Source organism: Gymnoscopelus microlampas, assembly GCF_963454915.1.
Source record: "Gymnoscopelus microlampas genome assembly, chromosome: 1".
NCBI lineage: Eukaryota > Metazoa > Chordata > Actinopteri > Myctophiformes > Myctophidae > Gymnoscopelus > Gymnoscopelus microlampas.
Window position 1 is genome coordinate 27605088 of NC_139962.1, and position 25493 is coordinate 27630580.

General features: G+C 41.7%; 1 protein-coding gene across 5 annotated transcripts in view; it reads right to left on the reverse strand.

Moving 5' to 3' along the window:
- The window catches only part of plekha7b (pleckstrin homology domain containing, family A member 7b), a 102974-nt gene that overhangs the window by 65418 nt on the left and 12063 nt on the right, over positions 1-25493 (reverse strand). For all 5 annotated transcript variants that reach the window (XM_084057245.1, XM_084057246.1, XM_084057243.1 and 2 more), the window contains exon 2: positions 2746-2829. In XM_084057245.1, coding sequence (XP_083913371.1) covers positions 2746-2829 — 84 coding nt within the window. The remainder of the gene's footprint in view (positions 1-2745; positions 2830-25493) is intronic.

Sequence of the window (25493 nt, forward strand, 5' to 3'; positions counted from 1 at the left end):
TTAGCGGCGCTAGCCGCTCTATACCTTTAGGTATAGAGCGGATATTAGCCCTCTATGCCTGGCTTTTGCGTCAACGTTCTGATTGGTCAGGTGCGTCAACGTTCTGATTGGTCAGGTGCGTCAACGTTCTGATTGGTCAGGTGCGCCAAAGTTGTGATTGGTCACTATTCATGACATCACTATGATGTCATGAATATAGAATTCGATGTCTATATAAACGATGACAATGACTTCATCTTATTATTCATTTGGCTAAAGTCTCCGTCTAGGTAAGTTATTTAAAGTTAATATGACGAATAGAAAGAGAAAGATACAAGAACAGATGAAGGGTGAATGTATAGAAAGTCTGAGTTCGGGACCCAGTCATCCGTTATGACAGAATGGTTTGATAGAGACGATCGAGAATCCAAGAGTCCGTTAAGGTTCTGATTGGTCAGGCCCGTCAAGGTTCTGATTGATCAGGCCCGTCAAGGTTCTGATTGGTCAGGCAAGGGGACTATTCATGACATCACTATGATGTCAAGGTTTATTTTTTATTTCCTCATGTTTTTTTTTGTATATATTTTTATTTGGCTAAAGTCTCCTTCTAGGTAAGTTATTTAAAGTTAGATCCTCAATTTAACTTTATCTGTCGTCGACGCTCTGATTGGTCAGACCCGTCAACAAAGTGATTGGTCAAGCTTCACATGACACATGGCTATAAACACATTATAAACACATATCGATGACATAATGTATTCAAAGGCGCCGCTACCTTCACACAGGGTGTGATTTTTATCCCTCTTAGTGGTATGGGAATTTTCTAGCACTAGATGTCCGGGGCGCTACGCTGCCCTCACACCTACATCGCACTGCCAATCCAACCTATATAGGTAAAATCACACCCAGTGTGAAGTGGGCGGTGTGGTCATCACAGTGGGTGATTCACTTAAAAAAAAACATAAATGTGTTTTTTTTAAGTGCACAGTCCTATCTATAGGACTTCAGATGTGTCATGTGTTTCACTAGCCAATAACAGTCCTGAATAGAGTCAACCAGTGTACAATGGTGGCCAATCACGGTGCAGGGTTAGGGGGGTACAATGGTGGCCAATCACAGTGCAGGGTTGGGGGGGTGCAATGGGTGGGGGTCCAAACCTCACATATAGGGGCGGTTGCACCGCCCAAAAAACAGACAGATACAGAGATCTCCTTATATGGGCACAAAAGGGACACAGACAACACTATGACCCAGATGTCTGAGTCATAGTGTTGTCTGTGTTCCTTTTGTGCCTATATATGGATATCTCTGTATCTGTCTGTCTACCTGTGTCTCTTTATGCCCATATACTGTATGGAGATCCCTGATGTCATCAGTATATGCCCATATATTGGCATGCCCATATATGGGCATACCAGTTGGATCGGCGGTGTAAGGTTGAATGTAGATTCAGAACATGGACTGTGGCGAAGCCACCCTATACACAGGCTGGCTGCTTGTGTGCATGGATGTCTTAGTTTGGTGACAGTCTATGCCTCATTTGGGAAATGCATATAGCAATCTTTATAAATGCTTCACCAAGAACAACAAAAGCTGAGTAATTAAGTCGTCAAAAATATATATTTATCTATCTATTTGCATTCCCACTCTTTCATTCAGCAACCAGATCTTTTCTAGTATGTCAGAAACTTAACAGATGATTCATTTGATCCATGGTTGGTTGACTTTGAGAGCATTAGATTAGCACCATATTATATAATCAGTCATAGTTATAGTCATAATCATAGTTTATCGTACATCAGTCAAAAAGAGACATCTTGTTTTCATTTGCTCCCCAATTTAGTGATCACCAATTTCCCCATGTGTACTGCACAACCACCATTTCTACTTCACCAGGTGTATTGTTTAAACAAGTTGCATGTTTAAGTTTGGCTTTTATTACAATACAAGTTACATGTTTAAACAATAAACTTCACCAGGCATTTCAGACTTTCATGGCTGGAGGTGCTTCTGTTTCGTGACATCATGCACTTAATGATTGGTTTACATTTGAGGGGACACACATACAGACAAACCCTTTTCTAGGCGGCTTGGCCCACAGCCATGCTGTGAAATGTATATACATTTGTATAGTTTAAAGCCAAATATGAAGCTCATCACTTTCTTAGTCAGGTTCCTCTGCCGCATGAAGAAAATTTGGGCCACGAAAAAAACTAAACTATAATAATTCTAATAATAATAATACCATCATTAGAATGACTTCCTAATGCATGTTACAGATTTATAGCTTCAGGCGTGCCATGAATACACTCAGAGACATATGTGAGTGATAGTTGGCTCATTACCATAAATTCTATTAAGGTTGTTAAGCTAAAGAAAAACACTTGAAAAGTGTCCCCGGATTGAAAGCTGAGGAGGTGCAAGCGCACGTCATGGTGGTTATATATCATGGCAGTCATGAATAAATCCATTTCCATTAAAAAAAATCAGACCGCTCATCCTTTAGTGTTACGACTTTCACCACTGCTCATTGCATTGAAGTTAATAGAAAGCCTTCTCCAGGTCCATGCCCCCCTTTTTCATGCTGCAAATTCCTGCAGACAAGACCACTATCTTTCTCCCTGATCTGCCCCGTCAGGGAGAATGGCAGGCTATTTCCCTGTCTATTTTCAGACTCCCACTGCGTGACCTTGGGCTAACCTCACTAATCCGCAGCACGCTCTATTATAAACATCATTCCGGGCCGGAGCATAAATATACACTCACCTGTCCTGAAGTGTGTATTCTGTGTTTTCAGGGGATATCTGTCCAGTCACAGGATGTCGAAACGATGTAGACCTCTGGTTGTGGCTGCAAGAACAGATGTAGGGAGAGAAGAGAAAAGGATGCAAAGAAAACAAAATTAGTATCAAGGCATTTACTCATGTCTCTGCTTGATGAGATTGCCGCATCGCCATGCACCTGAACTCATTCTTAGAAGTAGATTGGGTCTACTACAAGAACCTGTCAAGTTTCTTGATTTCCAGAACAAGGACTAACTTGTGGTATAAGACTAGAGTCAAATTAAGATGAACTCTTTTCACCTCAATTCAATGGAATCCAGATTTCCCTCCTGGCCTTAATGACCCTCGGTTTAATTCTTGGAGAGATGGTGGTATAACAGCAAGATCAAATACAACAAAAATATGATCTATTTCGCAGTAATCTTTTCTGATTTTTTCATGTTTTTCATTTCATTCTCCGGTGCACAACACTATCAACTAATATAGATGCCTCTCTTGAGAGAGCACTGACAATGGATTTTACAAGGGGTTTTATTAGCATTTGCTATGGCCTGTTAAGATCCAATGCAACTGTTAACACCCATGATTCTAAGAGGAAATGGAAAAGAGATCTTGGGGTTGAAATTGCAGACGAGGTTTGGTGTGAAATACACTCTGTGTGTAATAGAGCCTGGTCGATTCAGCTGAGAACCATATAACGATTACAGATCTCACCTAGCCTTCACCATAAAATGAACCCTAGTCTATCACCTCTTTGTCTTAAGTGTAAGATTGAAGAGGGAGACTATATTCACTGTATGGTCATGTAGTAAGATTGAACGGTATTGGTTGGGTGTTGAATGTGTTCTTCAATATGGAGTTTGAACCTGACCCTATATGTCTGATTCAGGGTCTTCCTGATAAAAAGATTGTTCCATAGACGTTTGTTTAATATTTTAATTTATGCCGCAAGGAAAATGTATTTGTTGTCTTGGATTAATTAGAAACCACCAAAAAAGAAAGATTGGCACAAAATAATCATGCAGTGCATGGCGTTGGAATTTCTAACCTGCTTGCTACACTCCTGATGCTTTCTATAAAATCTGGGACCCATATTTGCAATTTATTGGTCCTCAATTAGCTGACAGATTAACAACAGGGTTCCTTAACAGAAGAAGATTAGTCTTTTAAAAAATATACATTATTGTTGTGGTTATTAATACTGTTAATGTTTTATTTTTGGTGTAGTTGTTCACCCATCTATAGATTGTCAAGCACCATGTATGCATGTATCTGTGTCCTTTGTTTTGCAACTTGTTACGTGTCTGAGCTGAGCTGTCTGTGTTTGTGTTGTCTTTGTCATAAAATGAAAAAATCTATTCAAATATTATTGGAGAAAAAAATAGATGTACTTTTTACCACTTTTAACCACTTTTTAAATCACTTCTAAATTATACAGGATTTTTCTTGGCTGGTCCAAACGAGTGTAGAAACTGAAATGCTTCAGATTCAGTGCTCTCCATTAGCCAGCTCTCCAGGCTTTATTGATTTGAATTATGTGAGACCATTCATTGCGTTAACAAGGACATTAAAGCATTTAATGCTTCAGTTTCACAGGATGAAATAAGAGAGAAAGACAGGTGTTGACTATTTGTGTTCAGAAGAGCACAAACATCATCCTAGAAAATGTTTTCCCTCTACTGCACTTATTGACATACCTGTCCCATGCAAGCGTAATTCCATGGTGTGTGTTCTGGTTTAGTGGCTATGAGCGATAGGTCCTGTCAACTGCATTCACCTCAACAATAGGTTACCCAGGTTCCATAATAGAACATACTGTACAGTACAATATGAAACCACTCTCTGGCACTTTCTTTTAGCCTTTTTTCTCTTGTTCTTTTTCTTTTTAGCATTATTAAACCTTAATTGATAGAAACAGCTGATAGAGACAGGAGACATGTGGAGAGAGAGAGTAGGGGAATGACATACATACAGCATGTGGTCAGGCCGGGCAGGAATCTAACCAGGGAATCGCTGATAAGGGCATTTTGCGTCCATATGAGCCCTAAACACTTGGCAACCAGGTCGCCCCACTTCCTGTATTAGCTCTCCTTGCTGTGAAAAGCAGCAAGTGGTCTATCAGAGGAGGCATGTTGTAGTGACTACAGTGTAGTCTAAAATCTCCCAAGGACAACAGTGGGGGATAGAGGAGTCATGTTGGAGTCTACCTACACAGTTATTATTACACCCTACCCAGTAGTCTCCACCATCGCCAGGACAACAGCGGCGGCTAGAGGATGCATGTTGTAGTCTACACCCTCCCGAGGACAACACCAGACAGTATGTCTGGTGGTTGTGCAGTACACATGGGGAAATTGGTGATCACTAAATTGGGGATTAAATGAAAACAAGATGTCTCTTTTTGACTGATGTACGATAAACTATGATTATGACTATAACTGATTATATAATATGGTGCTAATCTAATGCTCTCAAAGTCAACCAACCATGGATCAAATGAATCATCTGTTAAGTTTCTGACGTACTAGAAAAGATCTGGTTGCTGAATGAACTTAGCAACACATGTCATTGGAGAGTAATTCCATTATAGTGCCAAGATGGAATATGTATACTCACACACACACACTCCATTAGTAAACAGACAATTCCTGTAGCTTGTGAAAGACCATTGCATAGATAACTTGCTTCTATACTTGAAAATACATCCAAAACTTTTTTTAATTAATTCCAACAAGTTTTCATAAATTAAGAAACATCAAAGATCTGAGTTCCCAATGGCTGTGTTGAAGAGTAATCACCTACACTAAGTAAACGTGCGTGTACACTATGTTCCTAGGATCTGAGATCATGCAGAATACAGTCTGATGGACTGTGATGAGACACAACAGAGAAGGCATCTTTCACACTGCACCAACAAATTCAACAGTCTGTGAGAAACACTACATTGGTAAATTCACTGTGAGCATGATGTCACCAAACAAACACACCAACCAGTGGTACAAAACGTATACTATACTGTACCTTCATGGAAATTTGGCAGCACAGTCGGATCAGAGGAATCGTTTTGAAAGATAATATTTAATGGCACACCTGGTAAGAGCATATACCACATAAATAAGGCTATAGATCAGGTGTCTTCAACAGGGGGTTCGGGACCCCTAGAGGGTCCACCAAATCTTTGTGTGATGGGGAACACAACGCCTTGCGCTACGAGGCGTTGTGAACTTGTAGCTTGTAGATCGCTATTTTCGGAAAGTTGGTGTAGAGGGAAAAAGAGCAGACCAAGTACAGAGCCAACAGTCAAGTTGACTAAATATTGAGGGTTTGAAAGATTAACTGTCTGAACATACACATTAGCACAAATCAAACAAATGAATAGAAAAGATTACGTAGTCTATGAAGCTATCTATGAAATCTATGAAAAATTAGATCAGAAATGCAGAAAACAAAATACTGTATAAACTAGAAAAATGTGCTCCTCGAAGCACAGGGCAGAACATTTTGTGACACAATATGTTGATTTGCGGGAGTGCACAAAATCTGTACGAGCAGTAAAGTGTGTTTAGTAGAAAATGCTATATGAAGGTATGTGCCTGCAGGACTTTATGTAGTTTTGTGTATGAGTTACTGTCGGAATGGAATCAGAAAAATCTGACATTATACATCTTGATCACATGACTATAGAGATATGGTGTACCAATTTGGGGGGGGTTTGGACAAAATCTGTAGGAGTAATATCAACAAATCATCATCATCCAGATCGGGAGTGCTGCAGTGGAGAGGGTCAGAGAGTTCAAATTCCTGGGGGTGCACATCACTGAAGATCTCACCTGGGCAGTACAGACAGAGCGAGTGGTGAAGAGAGCACAACAACGCCTCTACTTTCTCAGGAAACGAACGGAAGAAAGCTGGCATGGGTCAAAAAAGTTTTAAGAGCTTTCTACAGAGGCACCACAGAGAACATCCTGACTGGCTGCTTCACTGCCTGGTATGGCAGCTGCACCGAGCACCAAGGCAATGCAGATGGCTGTGCGGACAGCCGAACGCATCAGCGGATGTGATCTCCCCCCATTCCAAGCCCTGTACAACGAACGCTGTGTCAGCAAAGCATGAGGAATCATCAAAGATCGAAAACCATCCCAACCACAAACTGCTTGAGATGTTGCCGCATGGAAAACGCCTACGCAGTCTCAAAGCTACTAGCAATAGACTGCAAAAAAGCTTCTTTCCACGTACAATCAGGTACATGAATGATCTAACAAGAACCAGAACGAACCAGTGTCACGGTGTGGTTCTGGAGGTGTAGGACCCAAGCTCAGGACAAAGACAGAGGACGAGGCAGACACAGGGCGGATCGAATGCAAGGGGTTTTATTGACCAAAAACAGAGGATCAGGGATAATACGACGGTACTAGGAAAACGTCACAAGCTAGGAACAAGGCTATGACAAAACAGTGACTTACTTTTACAAACGAACAACGGATTGAACAAACAGGGGAGTATATATGGACACAGGGTAACTGGACACAGGTGAAACTAACTGACAATCAACGCAGGGATAGGCTAGGACACAGGTGCAAGACAGAGTTAATCAGAGGACTGGTGAGACAAGACAGGAAACAGCAAACAAGGCAGACAGGAAACAATACTACACAATAAGATACACATCAGGGCAAAAGGCAACAGAGTAACAATACAGATATACAAACAGAACCTGCAGTATGCAGAGCATGCAGTAAGCACTAAAGGTCTAACCGGCCCAAAGTGTCCATGACCATATAAGGTCTTCAAGGTCTAAATAATAACGTCGGCCTAACCGCCAGCCTAAAGTGTCCATGACCATAAAAGGGCATCAAGGTCTAAATAATAAAGTCAAAGTCCACGGCCCGAGGAGCGGACCGTGACAACCAGGGCAAAGCGAAATGCTAAGCTGCCCCCCCGGCCCCCGCCCAACCATCCATCCTTTTTTTGCACTACTATGCCTGAACTGCACCTACTGTACCTAATCTGCTGTATATAGAATATACTATGAAGTTGTGGCAGCTACTGAAGAAAAAAGTGTACACAACATACCTTTAAGTTTTTTCTTTATTTTTATGCACATGTACATTTTATTTGATGATGCTCTTTTAATTCTCTTTTTGCACTCTTTCTTTAAGTCTTTTTGCGTTTTCTATCATTATTCTATTGTTATTACCTATGCTGCTGCATTGTCTGAAGGAAGCCAAACCAAAATAAGTTTTACTCTTATGTACCTGTACACAGGATGTAACAATAAAGAACAACCTTGAACCTTGAACCTTGAACAAATGTGTTTTGCAAACATCGGTCTCCTGGTGGTGTTTTAACAGGCCGATGTGACAAATTTGGGGCATTCCTTGGCCTCCAGGTAGTGTGCATGCAAAGTTTCACACAGATCGGTCCAACGGTGCCAAAGATTAGCTGCAGAATGACACACGGACGGACGGACGGACGGACGGGGGCGAAAACTGTCTCGGCCACGCCTTCGGCCTGGTGAAGACAATAATCATTTATTATAAGGGACTGCACATCTTACATTAACATACATTAATGTATAACATCACATGATCACAACATTCAACTTTAAATTACTTTTTGTTTGTTTATTGGTGTGTCTTGTAATTGAGTGGTAGAGTTATTTTTATCTCCACAATTCCTTTGCCCCGTCTGTCCATCTGACTGTGAGGATGATATCTCGAGCAGTTATGAAAAGAAAACTCAGTGGAAAGGTTGGCTCTGGCCCAACGAAGAACTGATTAACTTTTACCAAAGATCATTAATTCAGGAAGATAGCCCATCCCACGCTCCGCCACTAGATAAGAAATCATGGTATACAAATGGTCTCCTATGTGGGCGTTATTGCTTCTCCTCTGCCTCCATCCCCTCATCTCCCCATCCCCCGCACCCCATTCACTTCTCACAACCTACTTCTGGTCTCCTAAAGGGGAGGCCACCTTCGTCACACAGATACAGGAAGTAAAGCGAGCTGGGCAGTCTTGGGTTTTCTATTGATGGCCAAAAGGGTATGTCAGTGGACTTGGCCTGTCACAAAAATGCACTTAACTTCCGATCATTCAGTACAATAACAGCAAAAGGTTTATCATGGGCCAGGAGACAAACAGATTAACTGCTCATTTACACCCAGGATTTGAACCCGGGTCTCCAGAGTGGGAAACCAAGTGTCCATTGCTCAGTCAAAGGGGAATCCCCCTTGCCCAGGGGACACATTAGGCTTATGAGCAGGCAGGGTAATTTACATTCACCTCCATCGACCCCTTCCCCACACCGGGAAACCCATTTTGGGTCACAGCACCGATCTAACACCCACAGGATTCCATGTGTTGTGGCTAAAGCATCATTAACCACCCTATAAACCCTATACTTAATAGAGCAGGGTCTGTGCTTGGCCCCCTTCTTTCTTCCCTCCAAATCTCTTTGCCGAAAATAGCCATTCTACAAGTTCATTGTCAGAGCAGCATAGTCGCCACTGAATAAATGTTCTCAGTGTGTTAAATAAACTCTGAGAAGGTCCACAAGTGTCTCATTTTTACACTTTACAATTTAATGCACTATGAACATGGCCCTATATTGGTGCTGGGCCAAACTGTAAAGCACAGTTACACTCTCTAAATGAATACTGAGGATTTGACAGTGTACTTATGTCTGGTGGTTGCTAATGTCCAGGTCTTCCTAAGCTCACTACTCAAGCGTAGCAGGTGAGGAGGCAGGACCATTTGTCTCAGTTGGAGCAGGAAAGATGTCAAATCGTCGCTGTCAGGCAGAAAACGTGTATCTACATAATTCATCTTTTAATGTTTCTTTTTTTCATAAATGAATGCCCTATGTTATACTTTGACACACAGTATGACATGTTGTGCAAAAGTAGCAAAAATAGCCTATCTATAAGCTTGAACTTGAAGAGATGCTATATTGGCTAAATTTAAAAAAGAAACATTTTGAACAAGGAATTGAAAACTTTCACCTATAATAACGACATGCCTAAAATAGGGACGTCAAAGTGGTCAAGTCTGTCTGCGAGTTTTTATAAATATTTAACCAATGAAAAGCATTAACAAGAGCTACCTACATGTCGACATTGGATCCATTTGGAACACAGCGTTCTTTTTTCCATTTCCTGAAAAGTCATGGACATACAAGGTTTCCACCTGACAGCAACAATATGCTAAGGTACTGAATGAGTCCTCCCACTCTGGCTGGGATAATAGAGCTGTTTGGGGAGTAGCACTAAACAGTACAATCCTCAGCGTTCATTTAACTCAGAGTGTACAATGGATGAATTAACACCGAGGATTTTACTGTGTACAATACTTTTGATTCCATATTCAATAGATGAACCGACGGGGGACTTAAATAATTCATTATTTTTTGTATTTAAATATTAATTACTAAGTACAACATTTAGGGGAGCGGCAGGCTAATGCTACTGTGAATTATGCTTGCAATGCTTGTGTTGCGTGTAAGATACATAATATACATATAACATAATTATAATTCCCTATTTCATTTTTAAGTCTCACACTTCCCTGTGTACTTCCCAATAAAGGCAGAAACGCCATGAAACTAATCTTGAAAGAAACCAAGACATTATGCATGATGAATACTGTACACAAGTTGCAAAATGGCACAGAGTAAATACTGCAATGCAGGTTTGATCAAGCCGGAGCCTTGCAGATGCCCAATTCACAGAATGCACACTGCTCTATCACACACACACACACACACACACACACACACACACACACACACACACACACACACACACACACACACACACACACACACACACACACACACACACACACACACACACACACACACACACGAAATTTGATGAATAGTTGTGCTAAACATCCTCATTTATATCAAACATAAATAAATGACATTCAAGGATGCATTTCTTGAAGGACAGCTGCAGAGCCTTGCTACTGAAAAGGTGCAGGGTCCAGGGACGAATAAATATGCTGCTTCATTGCATCATCATGCAGCAAAGGCAGAGGAAGCCAATCAAAGAGATTTATGACTTGACATTTCTCCAAAGTTCACAGGGTGGGTAGAAGGGGAATGGGTGTAAGTGTCCGACATTATTCTGCACCTACGCACACATAACATGACAAGGAACATAAACAATCAGTGCAAAACATTCACACTTCAGTGTACATACACGCACATGTATGTGTGTACACGGCACGCACACAAACACGCACACATGCCCGCGAAATGCAACCACAGTAAGCACACATAAAGACATACAAAGTGCATGTATGCGCGCACACACACACACACACACACACACAGAGACCTGGCCTGGCCTGGCATCAGTGGCATGGCCTGGCCTGGGCTTTGTTCCCAGTAACAGCGTGTGATTTGCTGAGCTGCATTGGTCCCATACAGCAATGCACCAGCATCCCTTGTTAATTAGGATTCTGCATTCTTTCGGAGTCTTTTGTTTCAGCTGCATTACTTCTGAACTATTTGTCATGGAATTCACGGCATCCCCACTTAGTGAACAAATACCGCAGCACAGTACAGTAGATGTGTTTGTTTCAAGAGTTGCCATTTCTACCCACAGTGCCGACTACATTCTTCTTACAGGGGTAATGAACTCCTGCTACAGACAAGCTTTTCAAGTCTCCCACATGTAAATTCCAGCATGTTGAAGGTTTCTCTACCATGGTTCTTCAATTTAATGTATATTCTTCTAAAGCATATATGAAGCAACAACATCTCGTATTCATCCTTATAATCTATGAAATTGAGTGATTAGGTGAAGACCCTTGTATTCACATCATCTCTTATATACCACCACAGAAATGTATAGTATTTTTGAGTGGTGCCAACCACTCCTATATCTGACTTTGTCCGTGTGTCCGTATGTATGAAACCCGTGTTGAAACATCAATGTTTCAATACGGGGCTCATCAAAGGCACCACTCTGTTCACACAGGGTGTGATTTTTTTTTAAATAGAGTGTCACAAGCCAATTACCCCGAAATGATGATCATTAGGTATTATTGTTATATATCCAGTTTTTTCTCCAGAACTGGGCATTTAAGTGTTAAAAAAGTGTATTTCTGTGGACACATCCAACAGCTGGCTTTGACTTTGTTCACTTGTAGTCTCACCCAAAACATCTCTCAACTCATCTGTCTCCTTTGCCAAGTGGACATGATCTTTTCAAACACTTCTCTTAGTAGTAAAAATGGCTGCACAACAATGCTTTAGCTGGAAAAAAAACGTATATATGGATTACATAAATTATCAAGAAGTTCCACATTCTCTTGACTATACATTAACAGGTTGTCAAGGTGCATTCACATCAGGCGTGACACGATTAGTATTATTAGCGATGCGATTCAGTATTAATTCAAAGTGATGGGAGTGGGAGGTAGATAGATGGCACTGATACAGCATCGCGTGTTTTCCAGAGGCTTGCTGATTACAATGAAAATACATACATGAGTAATATTGTCTCCACAGACTAATGAAAAACAGAAAAAGAAACAAAATCAAGGCAGTGCGTCTTTAATCTAGCCTAGAAATAAACTGTCTTGTGCAGTTGGTCAACAAGCTCATTATTTAGAAAGGGGGTGCCACAGTGGCTCACCTGGCAGAGTGCATACCATTAAGGCTCAGTCCTTGCGCAGCCCACACTATCTCTATCAAATAAAGGCTTGAAAATGCCCCTAAAAAAAACTTTTGGGGCATTTTGTCATTCAAACTGTTGAATGACATCTCCCTCACACTCAAGTTAGTTTTGTTGCACCTCTGCAGGACAATTGATGTTGTTAGGGCACCTTCACGTGCATGTGAATCTAGGCAAATGACCATTGCCTGTCGAGGTGTAATTCCTATCTTGTCATGCTGAATGTGGGTGGAGCAGGATGTAATGCACACGGAAATCAGTTTGCTGGGTTGTAGTCTGTTTGAGTGGTTGTGGTTGTTTTCTCCGGCATCTTGGCTCACAGAAAACTACAGCCAGTGACAGCCAACCACACCTATTTGCTATTGGTTGAGGCCCAGTCAAATGAAATGCACCATGAACTCCTCATGAAGCAGAAAATGAATGTAATATTAGACTCTTTGCTTGTGTAGAACGGAAGTGAACGGGAGGCAAATGTTTAATTTACGCATGTGTGACTGTGCCCATGTCATTCTTTTTGGCCCATACAGTATGTTTTTGTGACATCATAAAATTGTCAGCATATAATAGCTCCACTCAGCTATTCAGTGCCTTTAAGTGCAGGAGCTCAGTATTATAAGCTTGGATTGTTGCAGAGAACTTGCAGAGACTTTAAACTTGCATGAGATGGTAATCCAACACACTAAATAAATGCACAGCAATCGTGTCTGTGCATAACTGTTTCAGTTAATTTTCCCATAGCTTTGTTTGATTGGCTCTTCTTTTTAGCCACATGAACCCTAGCATCCCAATTCTGTGCATGTAATAATGGGTGAACATTCAGCAAAAATAGGCCAACATTCTGTTAAAATACAGTGGGCGTTCTAAAAGCTCACAACATGTTGCGACATTACATCTTCTGAGCTTGTAGATCGTCAATCTTTGGCTAAGATGGTGTATACTATAGGGACAAAGGAAAGGACCATGAATAGACCACTGGGGGACTGTGAACAAATATATAAATATATAGGGTTTAAATTGTTAAAGCACTGACTGATTGTTAAGTATAGCTGAGAATAGTCCCTGGAGAAAACATTGATTTACGAACAAAATGATTCAGGTATGTTCAGTAATATTTTAATGACTTGGGAGAAAATGTAAACAAACACAAACTCTAAAAAATAAAGCCATTAATATGAAAATGGTCTCTATGTTTACAGTATATATGATATATGGCCAAAGCTGTGAGTAGACAGTAAATGTATTGATTCCAGTATGGTCCTTTAAGTGCGCTTAGGCTGAAATATAGGAAACCAATGGGAGAGCTGCACTGCTTTATTCACAGGGAAAAGCATCCAGGTTTCTGGGGAAATTCAGGCTGGCCAACGACAGATCCTCCCAAACGTTTACAGTGTGTTTGTCAGGAAAGTAAAACATCACCCTTGAGGTCAAGTCATGTTTCTGTTTATATCCATGCTGATAGGGAAGAGAATGACTGGCAGCTCTCCTCGCAGAGTGCCTCAGGCAAACACTTCTCCATGTAGCAGTGTTTACATAGAAGTGTCACCACAGTGTAAACCAGCCCAAGTTAGACACAAAAGTGGAAAAAAAAACATCCCTGTTATGCTGCCTAAATGGAAGAACAACTCCTCCACAGAAATCACCTTCCAAAACAAATATTTGTAGAAATTGTTCATCCAAATCAGTGCATCGATACTTTGGGTTATGCCTGTGATACAGCGACAGGCTACAGTAGTAACTTAATAGAGATGAGAAATGACGTGAGAACTTGAATTTCATATAAAGCCGGCTGAAAAGAATGCAAAGCCTTGATTTCACTCAAATCTCTTCCTTCTCAAGGTATTTTCTCAGCTTAGAAATTATTTCTTCTGAGAGCGCTGTAGAAGCACTCTAACTCAACTCCCAAACATTCTCCCTCTTTCCATCTCTCTCTCTCTCTCTCTCTCTCTCTCTCTCTCTCCCTCCCGCCCTTCCTCTCCCTCACTGTTACTCAAATGGAACATTCTGGAGTAGATGGTTCAGCTCTGGCATCCCAGAGCAATTCAGCAAAAACAACAGGCCGGTAACAACATGGTAATCCCTCTTCCAATGATGGGACTGAGACCTGGCAGCGTGCACACAGGACGGAAGGCAGCGAGGGAGCATGCACACACACACACACACACACACACACATGCAGTGCACACATGCTCTGCCTTGCCTCGACCACACTTTAAAAAGGCAAGAAAACACAACATCCTCTTATAACCCAAATAAACATTTCAGCAAACAGTAAAAACTAACAAACCTACACATCCTTCGTGTTAATTGAACTCATATTCAATGATTTCCCCTGTGCAGCATCCTTGCGTGAACTAACTGCAGATGCAGTTCCTCCCCTATCACTCTTCTCCGCTGCTTCTCTGACAAAGTTCTCACCTGCAGTGGGAATCATGCACTTGCTCCTCGGAGGACTGTCGAGCTGCAGGTCATAAGAGATTCTCCCTGGCAGTAGCAGCATACGAGAGGTAGGGCAGGGGGGATGCACGAAGCCATTTGGCATCTGGGTGGAGCAAAGCGACGAAAGCCGAGAGAGGGAACTCTATCTCCTCTCTTGTCTGCCTCTGAAGCGCGCCTTGTGTGCCTCGTGGAGATTCCACTCTAGTGGAGCAGGGTGGAGCGCTGGATAGCAGCCCACACTACCATCACGGGAACGCCTCACCGCTTATCAGATCGCTTATCAGGCTCCCTCCCTCTCCTCCCTTTTCTCTACCTCTGTTTCCCCCATCTACCTCGCCCTCCTTCCTCCAGTCCCGCTGAATCAAAATTAGCCTAATTTCAGCTCGAGCTCAGAATGTTAGCAAGCTGCTGTAAGAGGAAATACCTCCTTATTTATAGGCTATGTGGCTGGCTGGAGACAAAAAAAAAGTAACAGTTCAACCACTTCTTACTGTAAAAGGTAGTCAGCAAGTTCTGCTTCCCACTCAGATCAATGGTCTTCACTTTTCCCCCTAGGGCAGTGTGTGTTTCTGCATCTTCAAAGAATCCTTACATTGTGAAATGGACGTAAAAATGCATTCTGTGTAGTATTTTTAATATGCTGGGTTGCGTCCAATTTATACTTCATTGTACAAATGGTGTTAAATGCTGAAAATAGCCGATCTACTAGTTCACAGTGCGTTGCTTTATGAGCTTGTGTATTTATTTATTTATTTATTTTTTGTAAGACAAAGTAGAAATCAAGCATTACGGTTGCAGGAAAAAAGGCTAAAATGATCATCTTGATTATTTTGCTTAATAATCACAATTATTTGTAATGAATGCTATTGGTGGAAAAATATGTTTTTAACATTTTCTGCATGTCTTTGTTGGTCTGTCAGCGGCCGTTCTTGCCGCTGTTCCAGCCCATATGTATGTTTATTGAACCATATATTGAATTAATCAGTAGGCTCACATCTCTGATCGGCTGGCTACTGGTTGACAAGAGGTATTGTATGAAAGTCCAATGGAAATAACTCGCCTTCCCAAACGCGCTCTCCATTATAGCTCAACAATAACATTGTGCATGAATGGGGGGCTGAGGCCCGAGTTGGACATGAAAGAAGTAACAGATTGGAGCTTTAATGTGTAATGGTGAGGACAGGCAGTAACAGCTGACCAAATAATATTAATTGCTAAGTTTTATGATTTTCCTTTATTCTGGATTAATTGTGCAGGTAGCGCTGGTGGTCTCTGAGTGGCAGCCTGGAGGTAGGTGAATACAGAAGGGAACTTTGACATGGAGATTTCACCATGAGAATTGAGAAACGAGAGGCTCAGGTTGATTGGCTGCTGAACCATTCACTTTTTGAATAGGTAACTTTCCTTTAACTGTTGCTCACACACATGCAACTGTCAGCATTTTTTGCATAGCTTGCATAGAGTCACTGCATTATAGTTTCATGCAGCTGCTTCCCAATTTTATTCATGCCAATGGATCAGTGTTACGCACCAGACAATCCAATAGTTTGGCCCTTGTTACAAATTGTAGGCTATGCTATGGATGTAATAATAATAGTACATATTCTACACAAGTAAACAATCCTCCTGGAAAGTCTCTGAAACCCTTTCAGTGACATATACTGTAGGAGCTACATTGTTAACCACTAAGATGTTTTATACTTTTTTCAAAAATTGCTAAAATAGCATCTATAAGTTCACAACATGACACTTGAACTTGTAGATCTGCCATTTTTGCTATTTTTGCTAAAGTTTGAGAATATTTTGGATTTTTTTTTTTTTTTAAGGTTTCATGACATTCAGTTTTACAACACATTAAAAGTATTTATCATAGTCCTTCAAACGTGTATTAAAAGTTTTAACTGAAAAATCCACTCCAGTGATCCATGGCAGGATTTTTTGTCTCTGATTTCTAAAGCCTTTTCAACTGCAATGAAAAAAATAATCTTCCAAGGAATGGATAGGGGAGGGGAGGGGCGGAGAGGAGAGGGGGCGGGATTAATGGACTGTGACATCAAAGTCCAGGGGCCAATCACAGACTACTTTTCAGCCTAAGTATTCAGAAAACCCCAGACCACAGAAAATCCACTGAATGTTCAAAGTACAGTTTTTTGGGGTCTAATTGAGGTCATAAAACCCCCCAAAAAACATAAAAAATAAAAAAGTGAAAATGAATGTCATATAACCTTTAAGAAATAAGGAAGCCAGGTTGAAAATGGCTAAACATGGAGTTGACATTGATCTGTGACCTGTCCTTAAAAGGAAATTTAACTAATCTCATGGAATGCTAGTAGAACCTGTGGTATTGACACTGACCCACGGTAAATATTGAAGCTGACACTCAACCACCCAATCAGAAACCAAGAAGAACAGTTTGGTGCAAGCTCTTCATTATGTAAAAACCTAAGTTTCATGAAATATCAATCAGCACTGTATACAAAACACACATTAAAAACCTTGTAGTCTAAATAATTATGTATGACATGCTGTTAAAAGTGTTGGACTATCAAGACGTCTTTCTTTCTTCACCATACACAACAGAAACAAAAATGGGGTTGTGTAAATCATTAAACTCTGACTCCTGACAGATGGAGAGGAAACAGTGAGGGCCACTACAGCTCAACAGAAACAAGTGAAACACTACAAATCCACTGTGACACAGTAATAGTGGTGACATGGTAGGTTGTAGAGCGCCTTTCTATGCAATGCTGAGCTGAACAAACAGAGTAATAAAGTACCACCCAACTAAAGGCCTTTGCAGACACGGTGCGATTTTTCGCACGGAAAAAACGGACAATATATTTTTTTTAATGAACACATGGTTCTCAATGACCTCATGCACAGCGGCTCCGAATTTACCCTGCGGCGATGCGATGCGGCGATGTTTTTTTCTCTCCAATTGAACCCAGTTCGATTCGTGCGTCTTTTCGCATGCAGTAAAAACTGATTGACTAATCGCACCCTGTCTGCAAAGGCCTTAACTGTGCATCAATGTTGCATGCTGCTAATCACTGGAGAACACACTGTGGCAATCATTTGATGTACATTTGGGTTAGGAACTTGATCCAATCCGTTTTTTTTAAAGTTCATATCAGGTAGGCCCAGGGCTTGCAGAGCAAATGGTGGAATATCTAAAGGGTATTTGTAGTGATCCCGTGGGGAAATTACTTTTCTGCATTTGACCCATCCTATTAGCAGCAGTGTGCAGCACCACGGACAAGCACACAGGGAGCAATTAGGGGATCAGTGTCTTGCGACAGGAACACGGGGATCGAACCAGGAACATTCCAACTCTCAGGAGGGCGTGCTACCTCCTGAGCCACTGACACCCACCCCCCCATGTTCTATGATACACATTGTGAAACCAAATGAAAATAGCATTGCACAGATGACACATTTTTATATTGCCTGTGACAAAGCAAATGAGGTGCCAGGAAGGCCCTTTTATGACTGTCATCTGGCTGTGTGACAGACTATTAAGAAAGTATGAATGGGTGAGTGTGTTACGACCTTAAAACAGTCATACACAATCAGAAAGAGCTACCATGCATGGTCCTCTAGAAACATACCGTAATGTGAATTCAGCTACACGGACAATGCAGAGAACAGTATATCTTGACACAAGTTGTAAGAAAGTAGTACTGTAGTAAGCTATTAAGGAGATCGGTACTCTCTAAACATGTGACATATACAGTACATTGACCTTCATGTGTCTTCTTGACATTTGCAGGGAAATTATCCATACAATCTCTCCATAATGTATTATGAAATGTGAAAAATAAGGTTGTGTGTGTGTGTGTGTGTGTGTGTGTGTGTGTGTGTGTGTGTGTGTGTGTGTGTGTGTGTGTGTGTGTGTGTGTGTGTGTGTGTGTGTGTGTGCGTGCGTGCGTGCGTGCGTGCGTGCGTGCGTGCGTGCGTGCGTGCGTGCGTGCGTGCGTGCGTGCGTGCGTGCGTGCGTGCGTGCGTGCGTGCGTGCGCGCGTGTGCGTGCGTGTGTTATAGAGCAGTGTGCATTCTATGAATTGGGCATCTGCAAGGCTCTGGCTTGATCAAACCTGTGTGTGTGTGTGATAATGCTCTATTTGGACGTTGCTTACAGTCAGCAATAGAATCTCTAATATAATGAAGTTCATATAATCCACAACATTAAAAAAATGCATGTAGAGTAGGTTTCAATTAAACAGGACAGCACTGTGATCCTAACTCTATTGCACTGGCTCTCAAAGTGGAGTCCGGGGATCCCCAGGGGGTCCTCACCTAAATGAGTATCAGCTGAAACACTTAAAACTATAAAAATGTTTGGCTCTTCGAAAATAGCCGATCTACAAGCTCACAACACGGCGTGATGTGACACGTTGTGAACTTATGGATCAGCTATTTTCACAAAATGTTGAGAAATGTTGACAAATCTTCTCTTACAGGGGGTCCCTGGCAAACATTTTTTCAAATGGGGGTCTGCGGCCAAATACATTTCAATGTGAGGGTCCTTAGACATGAGGATGTTTGAGAACCACTGCTTTAATTGAGTAACCTAGCAACAAGCAGCCAAACAACTCCATATACCTCTAAAGCAGGGGTCTTCAACAGGGGGTCTATGATCCCTAGGCTAGGGGGTCCTCAGAGTTACTACAGGGGGTCCGCCAAATCTTTGTTTGATGGGGAACATTAGCCGAAAATAGCAGATCTACAAGCTCACAACCGCTTGCAGCGTCTGCTATTTTCGAAGAGTTGGTGTAGAGGGAAAAAGAGCAGATCAAGCACAGAGCCAACAGTCAAGTTGACTAAATATTGAGCGTTTAAAAGGTCTGTAAAAAACACATTAGCATGAATCCAAGATATTTATAGAAAAGTTAATGTGTGTCAAACAAGTCTATAAAGCTATCTATGAAATCCATGAAAAAGTTTAATCTGCAACACAATTTTATACAGTATGTAATGGGGGTCCCTGCTTCATCCCTCTCTGAGCTAGGGGGTCCTTGACCTGGAAAAGGTTAAAGACCCTTGCTCTAAAGCTAGTAAGCTAGGAATTGAGCACACAGGGCAGAGAGTGACCCAGACAGGTCTTAACATGCTCTACTGAGACCAAACAGATGGAGAGGGCGTTGTCTATTATAATTATATTACACAATTATATCATCCCTGGCAGAAATACGTTTTTGAGCACACAAAGAGAAACAGAGCCTAATTAACAGCATGAATATGTTCAGTTCTTCCACAGCACATGCGGCCACACGTTATGACCCTGTGTTACGATACGAATTAATTGAAACTGGATGGGAATGATCTTTAGGCTGCCCTGAAGCAGATCATTAACTTTTGGATAAAAAATGTCATATTTATATGAATATATACACATATAAAGTTCAACTAAGGTCACAATCAAGGTCATGGTCAAAATTATATAATTAGCCATATATTAGGAATGAACAGACAAGAGATGGTTGTATGGCTCGCCCCATGTGAGTTTTTAATTAAGCTCTTGCTATAGTTTGAGGTGTCAAATATTTCCCCTCACATTGGCCTGCTTTCATTCTGCAACTGGTGATTAGGTCACTTCTGCTTTCCCAAGTCTGTTCTAATTTTGATTACTCCATATTAAAATTTCAATTAATTCCCACATCAGCTCAATATAAAATAATGTCATTGTCACTGCTGAGATTCACTACCTCAGAAGCCCTCTCACACCATTTCCCATCCTCAACTGGTCCACTTCGCTGCATATTAACAGCTTGCAGAGGAGACGCTTTGCTCCTTGTTACAAATGGTGTTCATCACTTATCAACTGGACTGCTCCCTCTTGTCATTGTTCCAGTCATTGCATCTATTCAAAAAAAAGGGGGAGGGCGTGTAAATGGCCCGAGGAAGGGAGGGGAGAGCTCCAGGACTGTGTGCACATCAGCACTTCCATTACTCCATTGGCACAGAATTAGCCAACTAATAAATATTTATAAAAGGATAATTCATCAAAGAAACTGCCGTTTTATCCCCCCTTCGACCATCACAATAAAAGGACTTTCAAAGGTACCTATCTCGGAGATCAATAGACACTGGGATTTGCTGTGGCAAAAGAAAAGTTAGGAAGTTTTCAGAGGAGGACATACTTTAGCGGGTGGGTGGACAAAATCAATGAAGAGATCTGCAGCTTCAGGTTAATATTTAATGCCACAGATCAAGCCTAGGCCTTATTCTAATCATTCACCTCCTGAAGGCCACGCAACACAATCAGCAGTCACCTTTAAACAACCTGTGTAAACTGGTTGAGCGAGGCTGCAGAGCACACTAGACATTGTTTTTTGGCTGTGACAACCAAACTGAAAACCAACATACAGTAGTATCATGATACTGCCAGTGCCGATGGCAAGACGAGACAGATTATTCATCATTATTGCTGGCAATCAGGGCTCCAAACTGTGAAAATGTTTTGAGAGTTTTGAAAGTTGAAAAGTTCACATGGTCACGGTCTCAGTCATGGTGCATGATGATCATTAGTCTGTTTTGGTACCCCTCCGGCACGGGTACAGTGTTAACCATTGCTAAAAGTAGAACTTTATCTTCTTCACTGAATCAGCCGGTCTCCCCCTACCTGCACTCTCCCTGCCTGCACTTTCAACATCAGAGTGTGTGTGTGTGTGTGTGTGTGTGTGTGTGTGTGTGTGCGTGCGTGTAGCGGCACTGATGATGAAAAACGTGTGAAACAATCCATTTAGTCTGTTACCGCATTCCAAAGATGAAGCTGTATAGCTGATTATTCAGGAGAAAAAAAAGATTAGAGAGGAGGATGCTGGTGGAGAGGGAGAGCCAACGAGAGGTACCAACTCAACTGATGATAAGAGTGCAGGCTGCAGGGAATCTGCAACTGTAAGCAGGGAGAGACCCGACTGAGCCAGTTAAAGGAGAATTCCGTTTTCTTACCGTTATTTGAGGTTGTTAACTCATCATAAGAGTGGTCCAGGACCCCCAGTTCATAACGAGCAACGTTCTCCATTTCGGGGACCCCCCCCCCCCCCCAGAGCAGCTCAAAACGTGAGTCTTTGGTGCTTGGCTAAATCCGCTTATTTCTGTCGCTCGAATGGCAGCATCCAGTAGCAATAACCCTGCACGGACATCAGACGGTCCACACACGACAGATATGTACAAGAAAAAACTATTTTCGAGCGACAGAAATAAGTGGATTTAGCCAAGCACCAAAGACTCCCGTTCTGAGCTGCTGTAGGGGGGTCCCCGAAATGGATAACATCGCTCGTTATGAACTGGGGGTCCTGGACCACTCTTAAGATGAGTTAACAACCTCAAATAACGGTAAGAAAACGCCTAGGGCGCAATTCTCCTTTAAGAAGAAGAGCTACTTTCAACCACAATGACTAACGCAGAACCTGTTGTTGCGGTACAAGGGAATGTGGTCCATCCTTTGCAAGTAGGTCTAAACTTGTTACCGGTCAACACAATACAAATAGGGTGCAAACTAATAACAAAGTTAAAGTTACCAACAGCGCTACCTCTGGAGCCCCGGCTAGTAATACTGTCCTCTCTCAAAATGTGGCAATTTCTCTGTAAAGATATGGAGCCAAATCCACCAATATGGACAATACCAACGTATGAAAAACATTTATTTAAAAAAAAAATCATTTTATGCTTAATTGTCTATGTTAGACTATGTTTTGCACCCTGTCCGTCCTTCCGTCCATCCATGCGTCCGTCCGTGCGTCTGTGAGCGTGTGTCCGTCTGTCTGTGACCAGCTAATCTCCGGCACTGTTGGGCCGCTCACAGCAAAACTGTGCTCACTCACTCCCTGGATGCCAGAGCAGAACCTCTGCCCCAACTTTTTCACATGGGCCTGTTATAGTGCCACCAGGAGGTCAATTTTTGCAATCACGCAAATTGGTACACAGTATCTCTTTAGTCATTAAACAAAACAAGTCTTTCAGATTTTTCATATTCCATCCTGATTGGCTATAATTGTCTTCTAAAGTCTGCAGAAGTAGTCCGTTTTGAACAAAATGCGTCAAATCATGAACGCAGCATGTGATTTCCGTGAACTTTTGCACACACTTTCCTACTAAGCCGAGGAAGAAATGCCACGACACCAGGAGGCCGATTTTTGCTAAAAAATATATATATATTACTCCAACAAATCTTGTCCAAACATCACGCAAATCGGTACACATTATTTCTATAGTCAAGTGATCAGGACGGATCCGTCCGATCTTTCATATTCCATACTGATTGGCGAATTACAAACATTGCTGGCCCACAATAACCTACCTGACCTGGCGGAGACCTGTGCTCCGAGGAGCACTCTTTCTAGTTTAGATACGAGTTTAGAGACTGGAAACCAAGGGCACAGAGGGTGCAGACACATGAGAGAGGTTGAATTCAAGCGGGTCCTCACAACCCACAACAAGCAATGGTCAGTGCACTAACTGGCTGAGCCACCAGGCACTCCCACAAAACATGCTATGTTTAAGCTCTGAGAATATTCTGTCTTAAATATGTTGTAAGTCTCAAAGAAAACAATATCTCCTGGAAGAATCGAGAGCAAATGAACAGTAACTGCAGTGTTGGCAACAAGCCGAAAAATACTGTGCTGAAAAAGCAGCCCCCATCATCACTAAGCCTCACAACACAGGAGCAGAGTTTGCTAGAGTGCCATGACCCTTAGTCCAGCTTGGCAGACGTACCTTTCAGCAGCATGGAAAATTAAACTCCACATTTCCTGCAGGTTACAATTCTCTGTCCTGTTGCCCACTTCCCCTTTTGTTCCCTTGAACTCACACTTCATCCAGCATCTCTGACTGCTGGGCTGAAGGTTTGGATTAGCAAACTCATCACGTTCTACTAAAGAACCTCATCAGCAGAAGCATCGTACACCTGAGAATGTGTTCCACATACAGTATGCTGTTGACATGAAAAAAGTGGTGAATGCACTTACTGCATCTGCGAAATGAACAGTTCCTTAATTTATTGAAGAAATGTCCCTGTGCCCTCATGAATATGTAAAATAAACGTATGCAAATTCAAGCATTAATCTTTAACCGATCACATGGCTGTCACCGGTGTTTTGAACGATTGTCACATGTCACCCTTCTCCTCTATCAGCCAGCTCCCCATCTAATGCTCGTTGCCCACCAACCCTTTGTGATCAGCAAATCAATACTGATTACAGAGAAGGGCTCATTATAGAGCTTGAGTCATTCACACACATGATGCAACTTGCTGGCCCTTTATAAGCAATCACAGGTTAACGCCAAATCATGGCTCAGCCAATCCCAAGTCAATCACCACTTTGTCTCTGCTAAACCAACACAATCCTTTGACCTCCAAGCCCCAGAGGCTCATTGAGCATTGACAAGAGAAGCACCATGTTCATTGGTGTATGTAGGTACGTGAGTCGTGACTGACAACCAAAAACATTTAAAATAAAAATAATGAATGGGTTATTACAATCTTAAATGATGATTATCATATTTCTGCCATAATGGTTTACATGTTTTAATTCCAATTCAATTAAAACTGATGACATGTAAATAATCTGCAATTATAAACATTGAGATATCAATGTATCACCAAAAGATTGTACCACACTAATCTTGTAATTACTTGCCAGTAAAGACAAACACAATCGTTATTTTTTTGACAGCAAGTACTGTAAACCCCTTTCTGCCTAATCCACACCAAAAAGCAAATAGTAATTGGTGAGGTGGTAAACCCCCACCTCACCAATGACGCAGTGGCGGTGTTTTGCTGAAAAACGACTGCCTGCCAAAAATAGACTGCACCACACCTGTCTCGAAGGCACATATAAAGCTAAACCGATCACCTTTCTCACAAGAAAAGACTACAAGGCCTACACAATGAACAAATATAAAACACAAGCTTGGGAAAATTATAAACCTAAGCAAAAGCTGCAGTTCCATTTCTGTAGTGTGTGTGTGTGTGTGTGTGTGGTGTGTGTGTGTGTGTGTGTGTGTGTGTGTGTGTGTGTGTGTGTGTGTGTGTGTGTGTGTGTGTGTGTGTGTGTGTGTGTGTGTGTGTGTGTGTGTGTGTGTGTGTGTAGGACCTCTGATGTCATGACAACAAATAAGCAAAGCTTTTAATGCTGTTGTGCATAATGATTTACAAAAAAGGTGAGGCAAATGCTACATCTGATGTTGCCCTTGTAGTATCCCTGATTGAAGATCAGAAGACTAATATTTGCCAGGAGGATTGCCCTTTTTGATGTTTGGTTTCCCTCACGGGAGACCTGGGTACGTATGAAACAGAAATATTTTGTAGAATATATAAAACGTTAGATAAAAACTGAAATTGGTTTATGCCATCTTTGAGAACAAGTGGACAAAACCAATGTGAACTTTTTCATTTCAATATTGTAGACATTTCTCAGTCTTAATACATTTTCTGTGCTCACGTACACCACAGCCCATAGATCATAGATTCTAGGATTGTGAAGTGGGCAACACAAGGCACCTCTACCCAGAATGCAATGCACCATGACGTTGGTTTCCTATTCTTCATACTGTACCATCATCAGTGTAATTCGTTTCTCTTTCAGCCCACTATAATTGCTTGCCTGG